This window comes from Amphibalanus amphitrite, unplaced genomic scaffold, assembly GCF_019059575.1.
Source record: "Amphibalanus amphitrite isolate SeventyFive unplaced genomic scaffold, NRLGWU_Aamphi_draft 000409F_arrow, whole genome shotgun sequence".
NCBI lineage: Eukaryota > Metazoa > Arthropoda > Thecostraca > Balanomorpha > Balanidae > Amphibalanus > Amphibalanus amphitrite.
The window spans coordinates 228,823-241,971 of NW_024881903.1; the positions used below are offsets into that span (position 1 = coordinate 228,823).

Consider the following 13,149-nt stretch of genomic DNA (forward strand, 5'->3'; position numbering starts at 1 on the left):
AAACTCGTGGGGGGGCAAAAGTATCTTTTTGCCCCCCCATAATTTGTGACAAAACTTAGACAAGAAACATATACCTGATTAATCTGTTCGATCATCTGAAGATGTACCTAACCAGATGCCCATATACTTTATCATACGTTGCCTTTCATGACAAGTGTTCGCGTTCAATTGAACTTCTCCTCTCTTCAACCTAGTTTTGGAGGCATTATAAGCGTCAACGTGACGCGGCGGCAACCCAGGCCTTCAGTGACCGCTATACAGGGGCGACGGACACGGAGCGGCAGAGGAGGCATCGTTCCCTAAGAAACTTCGGGAGGAGGGACAAACGTATATTCTTGCCCCTCCATAATTCGTGCCCTAAACATGAGGAACGTTTCCATAGCCTGATATTGCAGCTATGCGCTCCTACAGTTTGTCCAACGGTGTCTTTTGAATATGTGTAAATGCTAACCATTTCCGCTTTATAGCATTTTTTGTCTTTTCAGATTCGATTTAGAGATATTTTAAGTGTGCAAGTGACGCAACTCACACCCTCAATGGTCGTTTGTCGCTATTTTGTACCTACATGAATGCCAAATCGCAAGCGAGCGGAGACGGAAGGGCTAGCCACTCGTTTGCAGGTAGTTTAGGACTGATGAGCGCTCGTAATTAGCCACTCCCCTGATTTTTTTTTCGATCGCAACAGTTTCCAGTGCAAGTAACATGGTAAACGCCGAGGTCGTACTCATTGACCACATTGACCAATGCACGGTATGACACCCAAAGGCCAGTCATCAGAGATCTGCTTTGGGCATTCGGAGGCTTGTGTGGGGCCAGTGTAAAAACTGGATGTTCACAGTTCAGTATCCGCTTTATTTCAGTATTCACTATTAACCCGCGCGGGGCTGGGGTCTCCAGCCGAACGCGCGGGGCTGGGGGGGGGGGTAAATTTTACCCCCCCTGTTATCTCCCGAACTAACGGTCCGATTTGGAAAATTCAAACGCCAATCGAAAGCTCTCATCACGAACTACTTAAAACATGTACTTAATTTAAAGTTTGAGGTCAAGGTCAAGGTCAGGTCAAGGGTACAAATTGCAAGTTTCTACAGTATCGGCCTTGCACCGTAGTTGCCGAAGAATGGAGTCATGGACTGAGACTGATCGCCCAAAACGTGTTCTTAGGCTACCAAGACAATATTCGTTGCATACAATATCATTCAGAGGTCAAGGTCAAGGTCAGGTCAGGTCAGGTCAGGTCACCAAAAAACAAAATATAGAAAAGGGCATGTGCGACACATGTTTTATGGGTCACTTTACTCATAGAATTCAATAGGCACACTCAATAAGTGATATGGACCACCTCTGGATGAATTTCAGGTCGAGGTCAGGTCAAGGTCAGGTCAAGTGAGGTCAAATTTTGAAGTTGGTTGTTAAGGCCTAAAAAGGTGTCTATCTGATGCAGTTTTTCACGGCGAATCGAATGGTGCTATTTTTGTTTCCGTACGAGGTCTAGAACTTCCAAAAAAGTCATTTTGCAAAAATTTTGTGTGTCGTGACGTCATAAAATTTTGAATAACTCCCACATTTTTGAACCGATTCTTCTAAAATTTGGTATGTAGGTGCACATAGACCACTTCTCTGACATATATTCCGGTTTTTTCGATAGACTCAAAATTTTGGATTGAATAATGATTTTCCCAAAAAAGTCGGTTTTTTGAAAAAAATTAGGCCAAAATCCAAAATTTTCAAAAAACCGAGATAGCCATTTGATAGACAAAGTAAAATTACGTATAACCTTTTTTGTTACGTCTTGATTCCTTTAAAAATGAAGATGTTAGCGGCGTTTGAACTTTTGCCGTTTTTGAGGCGAAAATGACGAACATGACGTCACTAAAACGTCAATTTCTCAAAAATTTTCCGACGGATTTCGCTCAAATTTTCAGGGAACGTGTCAAATTGATGTAAGAAAAGGTACTGAAAGTTTGGCGGCGCTGCGTGCCGCCGTTTTTGAGATATCGCAAAAATTCGCGAGGGGGGGTAAAATTTACCCCCCCCCCCCAGCCCCGCGCGGGTTAAATAAGTAAAAAATAACGGTGGGAACTTTTGAGGGTTAGGGCACTGATCATTAGTGGGCCCCCCTCTGGCTAAAGAATATAGAGCATCGAACACGAAAGCAAAATCTAAGGCATTTTGGAAAAATGAGTATGCCCCGCAGCGTCCGATAACTACCACCTTCCAGTGGGTCAAGCCAACGGGGTCCAAGTCTGTAATGGCACTTAACGATAGCACCAACCTTGTCTCACTTTTCGTTGAAGTCTGTTCCGAATGGTTTCGGCGACAGACTGGCTGCACTGAGGTCGTTTGGTATGTGCAACTGTAATTAAAGCCACCTGAGGCGCCCAGACACCAGGCTGAAGCTGGGTTGGAAATGCTTCGTCTTTGCAGATATCACTGGCCGCTGATTCTCGAGTGCCTGAACCGGTAGATGTCTTGGCAAAATTTGGTGTGATAATTTGGACCTTACCGCATTCAGCGCACCCTAAAGCCCTAATAAAGAAACACCCCCCCCCCCGAGCTGCTGGATTCCCGTTCCAGTCCACCGAATTCCTTCACCATAGTCCGCTGCTCGACTCCCTCACCTCAGCCCTCCGTTCCCAGCTTGACGAGCGTTTGGGCCTTAGTTAAGGGTGCGTTAACTTCGGAGGTGGCTCCGCTCAGCGTTGGTGTCCGAGCACTACTACTCCGATTCTCAGCCAGTAGATGTCACCAGGGTAGAGCGCTTTTTTCCCACGTTAATGACCTTCTCCCCCTCCTCATTTCACGGCCCTTACGATAACGACGTTTGGTTACTGCGCCGGCGCGGCTGGCGGCGCCGACTGAGGGAGATCATGGTGTGTAAACACCGCGCGGAAGGAACACGTCTCTCGACAGGCCTTCCCGGTGCCGTCCTTAGCCTGGTGTAGGTATATACGTCCTACCAGTTAGAACGAAACTGATTATTTGATATGGATACATGTTATCGAATATTGAGTCTGCCGCAGCTCTAGTCACAAGAATGCGTCTGATATCCTCACATGATTGACCTGACGGCATTGTTTTAGTGAAATGCAGTGCTAGATTCACATTGCTACACATACTACCAGTAAAACGCCTTATAGGACGACAAACGGAGCGAGCGAGAGGGTGGGCCTTGCACGTGGGAAATTGTGAGGGGGTACCTACCTCCAACTGACTTGTGCACGGTACCCTACTAACCGGTCTCTAGCAATGTGCCATATTTGAGCGCAATCGACCCAGCCGTTCTCGAGATCTAGAAGCGGCACCCTGCACGTGCGCACGTGCAAAATGGGTCCCAACCTCTTATACGGCCTTGGTCCCAACTGACTTTTGCACGGCACCCTACTAACGGATCCCTAACCGCTAACCAAATCTGAGCGCAATCGGTCCAGCCGTTCTCGAGATCTGGAATCGACCCCTGCACGTGCGCACGTGCAGCAGCACCCCACATGAACTGTGGGACATGAAAATGCATTGCCTAGTGGGTGCCTACTGCCTACCTACATGCAAAGTTTCAGCGCAATCGGCCCAGTAACTACCGAGATATTGCAATGGTTACACGGGTTACAAAAATGACTCCTCTTCGTTTTGCACGTGGCACGTGCATAGGGGGTCACCCACATGCATCGAAAGAAGTCAAATACTTGGTAGAAGGAATCACACAACCCTACAAAAATTACCGCAAGTAAATCGGCCCATCGGTTGCTGAGTTTTTTTTTTTAGCCTTTCAAAAGCGTTACAGCCCGGGCCGGGTCGGGCCGGGCTGCTCTTAACTGAGATTTATCCGTTATATTGAAAAGACTTCGTTCGCTCCGTAACAACAACGGGAAGTTCAGCATCTATTTTCCCATATGAAGCTAATCCCCATGCGCACAATCTTATTTTAATAGAGCAGACTATGAGCTGGAAGATTCGTATTCCATTTCTCATCTATTTCTCATTTGAAAGCATGTCGTTTGAAGCTAAGCCCCATGCGCACATCAAGTAGACTCTGTACTGGAAGTAGGTACAAACTACAATTATTACAAAATATCAATTTTACCTATAGGTAAACGAGGTATTGGTATGCTTGCTTGCTTTTATAGCAAGCTGCATGTTATTGACTGCTAGCAACCATGTAATATGTTCCTTGGGAACTTCACAGAAATATCTATACCTATACCAACCATCCACCTTTTTTCAAACGGCTGCTATACTTATGGAAGGGGTGATTATTTAACTTGCTTCTCCGGTGCCACTGCCAGTGCTCTACCTCCTCCCCCTCCCCTCCCGGACGCCATCCACTCCGTCCATTCCATAACTGACTAGTGACTACCTCCAACTGGTCAAGCAGAAAATGGATCCTATCGTCAATATTTGGAGTCGGCTTACGCTGCCCGTGACCTCAGTCATAGAGTGCACAACAGCATACAGTGTCCTAAATACCAGGGTTTCGGAGTTGGAATCGTCCGGGGTCGTGGCAACAACTGAGGAGTCAAAGTCGGAGTCGTCCAAACTCTATCGACGTCGACTCTGGAACATGTAGTACGTATGTATTCTATGTAGTCTAAGAGCATGATTTACCCATGCAGTCGATAATCAACACTTCCGTCTTGGAAATAAATGTTGCATATGACTTACGAGTACCTTTGTCCTATCTGGTTTGCATGACAATTTGGTACCCAGCCCTGTGCAACAAAAGTAGAAGTCTTGTCGTTTACGACGCTACCAGCAACCTAGCCGAAAACTTGATGTCGCAGGTGGCAAAAACCCTCGGCGGTAAACGGGTAAACCACTACCAGAAACGTGGGTACCATGACCGCTGTGCCGCAGCGGCTTTAGCCTTCCAGTCCGGCAGCCAGATGCACATCGATGTTTTCAAACAAAAATATCAAAAAAGTCCAACAAAGATCATGAAAACATATGTCAGTGTCGCTCAAAAGAAACGTCTCCAACGTCCCAACGATCCGGCCAAAAGGTTAGCATGATACGTCCGGCGTTCTCTCGCGGGGACAGATGGGGACTACGGACCCGGCTGTGCAGCACCCGACTTAGAGGACCGCGATATTCAGCAATATCAGCTCAAAACAAAGGAGTTCTTAGACAGCCTCGGAAGCACTGCTGTGGAGCGTGCCCAAATCGCTGAGAACACTGCTGATGCATGGGTGTAGTTTTCCAAAAATCATTGGGGGTGCTCAATAGCTTTCAGAAAGGCATTCCATAGTTTTTGTACTTTTTTAGCTGTTCTTTTTTACTGTAGCCATCAGGCATCATGCAAGAAATGATGTTAAATCGGTTCGAGAGCTTGTTTTAATAGCGCCACTGTAAAACAATTTTGGCTCACCCAATGCATTAACCCGCGCGGGGCTTTACATGTTTCTAGGCTAGTTTTTGGAGCTGAATTCGAATTTAGCAACCATTTGAACATTTACGAAGTAGTTTTGGTGACTTCGTAACATGTTACGAAGCTGTCAGAGGCGGTTGACACGTACTACGAATACCCGTCACGACGCCTACTGGTTGACCTGACCTGACCTGACCCGACCTGGTCTAAATGCTTCAAGACATCATCTGTGATCAAAACTAACACGATATTCGTGATCAGCACCCCGAAAAACCCCTTAGCACCCACACTTTACGACTTTCTAACAGGTCCCGATTTTCCCGACTTTGGGTCATTGACCTGACCTGGAAGGTCAACCAATGACCTAGGACCTTAAAATTGGGTATCATCGGCTTCCTCTCGTCACGGGCAACACGCTCGTTTTTTCCGCGAAGCTCTAGCTCGATCAGGGGCGAAACGGCAAGGGGGGGGGTCCAACCGACCCCCCCCCCTACACATTAGAAGCTGGCAAACGCCGCACACCTGCGAGGGTTAATAGGCACTGGTGTAGGCACTCGGAGTTGGGGGTGTGAAACCCTCAGAGACACCGGTGTGGGCCCTCATAGGCACCGACGAGGGCCCCATAGTTGCCGTTATGGGGCCCTCAGAAAAATAAGTGTGGGACCATCACAGGTGGGAAATGCCCCTAGAACTTTCCCTCATTGGCCGGTAAGACCTCTCAGAGGCCAGTAAAGGCTGAAGCAGACTCTTTCCGCGTTCAGGAAATCGCATGCGAGAGCCTATTCAAAAACATTGTAATTCCTCTCGCATCAATCGCTCGCGGGAGGTGCGTGCGATTGATGCGAGCGTGCTTCCATGTATTTGAATAGGCTCTCGCATGCGATTTCCTGACTGCGGAAAGAGTCTGTTTCAGGCTTAACGGGCCTTTGGAGACCACCGAGGTGTCCTTAAAAGCCGCAAGAGGCCCTCAGAAGTCGGCGTGGGGCCCTTATGGAGACCTTAGTGTGGCTATTTAGGGCCCATGAGGTGCTCTAAAGAGGTCCACGGGGCCCTTCTGAGTAGAAATATGGCCATCGTTAACCCTCAGCGGTCAAATGGCGCCGCAGGGCCTCTCGGACCCAAGGGTCCCTTTGAACCCGATGGGGGGAGGGGAAACGTGTCCCCTTACACCCCTAGCTATGCCACTGTTTTATATGCATCATGTCAGGTATTTTAGGCTCGCCCCCCCCCCCCAACTTGAAAATCGTTCCTGGGCCCCTGATGATATCAGATGTAATGTTAACACAAATATCATGCATCTTAATTTGTGGCGATTTATTCAATGTATATTCTCTTAGTCACTGAATTGAGTAAGCATAGTATTTGCATGATTCACTGGGCTCATTACAGTACTAGGAGATGGACATTCTGATTATTGAGGGCCTTGAGTCAGCTGGGAATGTTTTGAGGAGGCTGGGGGTGCTTTAAGAAGGCAGGGGGTGCTGAGCTCAGGATTGGGGGTGCTTGAGCACCCCCAAAGAGATATAAAGTTACGCTTATGTGCTGATGACAAGGAAGAGTGGCACCGCGAGCGACGCAAACGCGTCACTGCGACAACCTTTCACCAAATAGCGAATATGCGAGACTCAACGTCAAACAAAAACATCATGAACAGACTTCTTTACGATACAACAAAAGATTTAGATACACGTGCTCTGCAGTATGGCCGCGTCAACGAGGAGCTAGCTATACAAGCATATGAAAAGCAAACAAACACTGAAGTGAAAAGACCAGTTGGGCTGGTAGCGCACCCGAAGCATCCATTTTTGGCCGCCACTCCTGATGGAATCGTTTCTGATGACATCATAGTAGAAGTGAAATGTCCCAAAAGTGCAGAGAACACTTCACTGGAAAGACTGGCTGCGTCTTCTAGTGGACTAACTAGTTTTTTTTTTCTTGACGACAAACTTGAGCTAAAAAAAGTCACCAATATTTCACCCAAGTTCAGTGCCAGTTGGCTTGCACTGGTGCAAAGTTCTGTGACTTTTTTGTCTGGACACCAAACGAAACGTCATGTCAGCGCATAGCTGCTGACGAAACGTTCATCGCAAACAAACAGACTGGAAAAAGTGAAGGCATTTTATGATGAGTGCATCGTGCCTGAAATGGTAGATCCCCGCAAAGCACGACACATGCCGTTCCGTGAGCGGTCAAGGTATAGGGAGCCCAAGGGCAAAGACGTGAAGAAAAAAACATACAGGATGAGGCGACTAGCCCTGCCACACATCTAACAAGCTGAAACTTTTTTTTGTCACTCATCCCATCATGGCAAGAAGGGTAAACAAGGGAGCGACTCACAACAGTGAATGAGACTTCGATGTAACATATCATTGGCTCAGATGTCGACCACGCATCAGCTAAGGTAATTTCAGCAATCGTGTCAAAACTGAAGCATTCGCTCAGCATCATGCCGATCTCATTTTGTGCTCCTTGTTCTGTGTCAGTTTCGTGTCATGTACGAATGCAATATGTCAATGCATGCCATGGATGCAATATTATGTACCGGTTATACTGGTATGTTTTCATTGGCTTCGCTTCTGCACTGTGTCAGCAGTGCAGACGCCATACTGGGGATTTATGTGTGATGCATCGCTGATATATAACTACTGATGCACTGTTTTATTACTTTCAGTGAGTATTACAATACATAGTAGTACTGGTTCTTCCTTCTTGGTCTTGAGCTTCACCATGTGGTTGCTATATACCGATACCACATTATTTGCCGACGCGTTGTGAATTGTGATCGCTATACAAATGCAGCTTCAGAGTAGGTACTATGCGATTGTAATACTGTATTAGGTACTGACGTATAGACAGACTGGCCACAATCAAATTCAAGCATGCCATCACAGTTCACATGCAATACCCATGTTTATTTAGGGGAGAAGGTAAAGTGTAGGCGCCAAGGTTGGTAGTTGGTAACCTGTGTATCGATATACTACTTATATAAAATCCACTAATCTCATTCAATCCACCCACCATCCGTATTTTCCTCCGACAACCCCGAGTTCGCTTCTGTTCCGGCAGAGTTTCACGGCCACCGGCACACGCGGGAACCCCAGACCGTAAATCACCGTGTGTTGACAGTCCCTCCCCGCCGGTCGGCGCGACTCGCGGGTTTTATTACATGGGGGAACGGCAGGGACCGAGGCGGAGACCCATACGACATCTAGCGGCACTCCCTTGAACCAACAAAACCGTCAAAAAGTGGATATGAATCGGGCTTAATTCCAGTCACAGTTCAGATATTTCTGAAAAGTTAACTTCATTTTCGTGTGAAGAAATGTTCGGTGCACATTTCTATGTAGCCGGTTTTTTATTTTATGCCTCACACAAAAAATGAAAGATGAGCAAAGTTTTACTTTCATTTTTTGCAACATTGCAAAAAGAAAATGGAAAATCGGAGTACATAGAATTGTTGTCCACTTTGAGGAGATGCGGGTGCCATTCAATTTTTGCGCCTAGTTTGAATCACATTTAATGAATTTCGGCTCAAACTTTTCAGTTTTTCCACCTTTATCGTGCAATATCAACGTGAATATTGCACGGAATCAAACAACTTGTCCAAAGTAGGCTTTGTATACCCATGGAGCAGGTACATGCCAAATTTGAGGCTAATATCTCTATCGGTTTTCAAGATATTGCGGTTTTTCACCTCCCATTGACTTAACATTAACATCGCACCCTTAACCCGCGCCCTGCTGGGGGGGGTGTTTGAACACCCCCCTTGTGGTTTTTCGCGAATATCTCAAAAACGGCGGCGCGGAGCGCCGCCGTTTTTGGTACACCTTATCATACATCAATTCTACACATGTTGTGAAAATTTCAGACCAAGGTCATTCAAGGTCAGGTCACCAGGTCACTTGAAGTGACCTCACCTCATAAAAAGTTTCAATGTCTGTCATAGCTACACCGAGTGACCGATCGCTTTGAAACTTTCAGGGATTGCTAAGAGCAATAGCATGTAAAAAATGTATATCTCAGAATTTTGATATCGATGACCTAAGGTCAGGTCAATTTTGCGACCTCCCCATTATAAGTCAATGGGAGAAAATTGAAATGCGCCTCTTTTGGACGAAAGACATTATAAACACTCCCAAACACTGAATTACAAGTGGTTTAGACACACTGAACATGATGGCGTCCGTGACCCCTGTTTATGCCCTGAGGTCATCTAAGGTCACGAATGGTATCTAACAGTTTTTCGCAAATAACTTTTGATAGAGGCATGCTAGAGCGATGAAAACGCCTTAGATGTGTTCAGCTCGACGATACGGATCGACTGATATGCAACATGACCCTTTCCGGTCAGGTCATGACCTTGACCTGAGGTCAAATTTTCAAGTTGACCTTTCAAGGTCAAGTTATAGTTCATTCGATGCGTCTTGACGAGAGGAACACGATGCCGGTAAAAGTAAGCTCGTACAAGGCTTGGGTCAAAAGTTATTGCAGAAAAACTGTTTCCGAAAAAATCGGCTATTTTTGCAGTTTTTGCCCCCTGCAGGCAAAACCGTTGACGTTAGGTCAAATCTGAGAGAATTACTCAGAAAGTGCGTTAATAGGGCTATCGAATGCGCTTTTCCGCAGCGCTGTAGCTCTATTGGTTCTCGAGTTATGCGTTGGCTTCTTGGAAATTGTCGACATTCGACCTGGAAATCGGCGAAATTTTGCCTTCAATGACCTCTGGTGACCTGACCTTTGACCTGACCAAAAAATTGACCGAAGTGATTTCCTCATTATTTTTGACGCTCTTTCGAACGCCGCCTTCCGCGTATCGCTACGTGGCCCAGGAGCCGAGTTAGAAGGGGGGTGTTTAAACACCCCCCCCCCCAGCAGGGCGTGGAAATCCAGGACCCCCAGCCGGGCGCGGGTTAAGTCTTGCTGTGGGCTTATCTGTAGGATAAACCCATCGAGACAGCCCGTCTCGGTGAGCTTAGTTGGCGAACTACTGCCTTGGGGTGGGTTTCTGGCGGATTGCTGTCCCAACAGGTTTAGATGCGACCGACTGTCTCTGAATGTTTGAGCGGTCTCCTCCCGCTATTAGCTAGTTTCAGTTGATATCTGTCTCAGAAATACTTTTTAAAGGAAGGTTAAACGGAAATCGAACGTAAAATGAACAGAGGAAATGGTAACGAGTTACCTCATTGAAGAATAGCGTTCGCCTACTTCAAAAGGTTCGGCACCGTTCTTCAAATCTGATTTGCGATCGGGTTATGCAAGATAACTTTACTACTCGGGTTATGGGCTACGGCACAATTTTTCCCATAGGAGCTTTTTTCTAACTCAGCAATACGAAAATCGTTATACCTATCGTCCACTGGCAGATCCAGGGAGTGGGCATATAAAGCAAATATTTACTCCCCCTCCCCTTGCATCGCCCGAAATAGACAAAACGCACCTTATGTTTCCTAATAATAAAACTTTTATCAGAAATTCTTTGCTTCATACTGTTCAGCAGTAGGTCCGTAAGGAATCGAAATCCGAGGAGTTTTTGGATTTTGGACACTTGGGGGGAGGGGTATGTCCCCTACAACGTCGAAAACGCCTTTCTGGATCCGCCTATGACATCATCTCGTCTGGGATCTTGCCCCCCCACGCCAAAATCGAATCCGCCGCCACTGGTCGAATTAAGCTTCTATTTGAACATTTGAGAAGTAGGTTTGGTACCAATGCAACATGTTACGAAGCTGTCTGTGGTGGTTGACACCTTGGCTAGCCGGCGGGACACGCATGACGCACTTGTTGAACTCACCTAACCTGACCCGACCTTCGCCAAATGCTGAAAACTGATTCAGATTCAGCGCAAAACTATGAGCCAGATACCATTAAAAAAAATTGAGGTTTATTTTTCAATTTTTTTTCCGTCTGGTGTGACAATATGAGGAAGGTGCAATCTAATATTGGGTTCCTAATAGGTATTGCATGGGTCAGGTGGCCTAACATTTCTCTACTTTTTTTAGTAAAAAAAAAATCATCGTATCAGGGCTATGACGAAAAACAAGTGGCCTAAATCCGATGAGAAAACTGAATTTGGGGGTACCCTAGGTTTAGAGGAGACAATAGGGCGATGGGCGAAGAGCAGACCGTCCCCCCCAACCAAAAGTCCGTGGCGGAGCCCTTGATGATTACCTAAATTTGTATTGGTATAAACTATAAAGTCACACACGCAAAAAATCATGTTCATTCCGTTTCCCATTGAAGCTGACAGGCGATACATGCTGAACTACACGGCATTGCTCACAGATTAAACATTCATTCTCGATGCGAATACTTTATTTTCATACTCAGCAAGCATATATGATTGCATCCCAAAATGTTTCCGAATCGTACTAGCAAAGAAAAGCCCTATTTACAAAGAAGCGATATCATGGCTATTTAAGAACAAAACATCTACAAGTAGAAAACACGTATAACGGAAAAGCATATATCAGAACTTTCTATTGTGTATGACGAAGGTGCAGTTTTGTAAGTTTTACTTCAGTCCAAAGACTACCACGTTTATATCACCTCAAATGAAACATGAATTAACGTCTTCAGCTCTTTGCACGGGCATTGCGCAATTATAACACCGCAACAAGCACGTTAAACATCAGCACGATTCCTGTACGAAATATCCAGGCATTCATGGAATGTAACACTTCGATACGTACCCTTGTTAACTACCACTGAATCCACTGAGTCCAGAACTTAGCAAAGCAAGTCAGACCTAATTAGTCCAAATGAACACTGGCCAAAACACACTCCTACTTTTAACTCACACAGATAGATATTATATTCGACATCCTCAACGACATATGAGCCGATAGCTGTCGTAGCGAACCTGGGTTAAGCCTTGCTAACGCGTGCGGCGCCGTTCTCAGGGCACAGTCTCTGTCAAACGAAGAGCTATTTCTAACGAGCTCGCTTGGCAGGGACCAAGCCCCCCATGAGGCGGCGCAGCTAACGTTACAGGCTGACCTCACATTTTTGCGTTCGTGTTGGCATAGCTGACATAGCTGAGTTCCAGCCTACCATCTAAGTCGAAATTTCAACTATATGATTCTGGTCAACACCCACAACCACTGTGCAGCCCAAGTCTTTCCCTTTTTTCTTCAACTCTTCTTCCGCCCTCTTCTTCATCAACTCCAGCATACATCCCGAGCACCCAACATCCCAGTCGAAGTCAACGTTGCTAACCATCATGTTGTTCAAGTTGTTCTCCTCTTTTTACTCAATCTTTTCTTCCACTTCCCTCTTCATCACATTCAGCATGCCCTTCCAGCATTCTCGCATGTCCTTCCAGCATTCTCGCATGCCCTTCCAGCATTCCAGCACGCCTTTCCAGCATTCCAGCACACCCTTCCATTATTCCAGCATGCGCTTCCAGCATTCCCGCAGGTTGTCCAGCATCTTATAAGAAGTTCTCCAGGGGTCTATTCCTAAATCTTGTGGGCACCAGCGCTCTCACTTCATCGACACTCAGTTTATGCGTTGAGCGCAGATGAGCGCGAAGATTATCCACTTTGCTGGAAACCATTCCACATAGTGGACAGGTGGTGGCCCCGAGGTGAACCTGGCGGTGGTGCGCTAGCGAGGCGCGACTGGAGTAGTTTCGACCACAAGTAGAGCAGGTGAAATCGGCTGAGGGAAAAAAAAACAGGGGAGAGAGGTTAGTGAGAGTCGTGAGAGGTGGGTCAAAAGGTTTGGTTGATATGGGCATAGCTTTGATAGCTTTGTTTAGATGTATTTTCTATAATGATGATGATGATGAT

At 46.3% G+C, this 13,149-nt stretch overlaps 1 protein-coding gene across 2 annotated transcripts in view; it reads right to left on the minus strand.

The window, feature by feature from the left end:
• The window catches only part of LOC122390789 (longitudinals lacking protein-like), a 76,136-nt gene that overhangs the window by 4,381 nt on the left and 58,606 nt on the right, over positions 1–13,149 (minus strand). Inside the window, exon 6 of one of the 2 annotated variants that reach the window (XM_043384075.1) lies at positions 11,654–13,018. The exons of the other annotated variant lie outside the window; for it this stretch is intronic. Coding sequence (XP_043240010.1) covers positions 12,789–13,018 — 230 coding nt within the window. The 3' untranslated portion in view covers positions 11,654–12,788. Of the gene's footprint in view, positions 1–11,653; positions 13,019–13,149 lie in introns of those variants that run through there. 2 annotated transcript variants of the gene reach the window in all.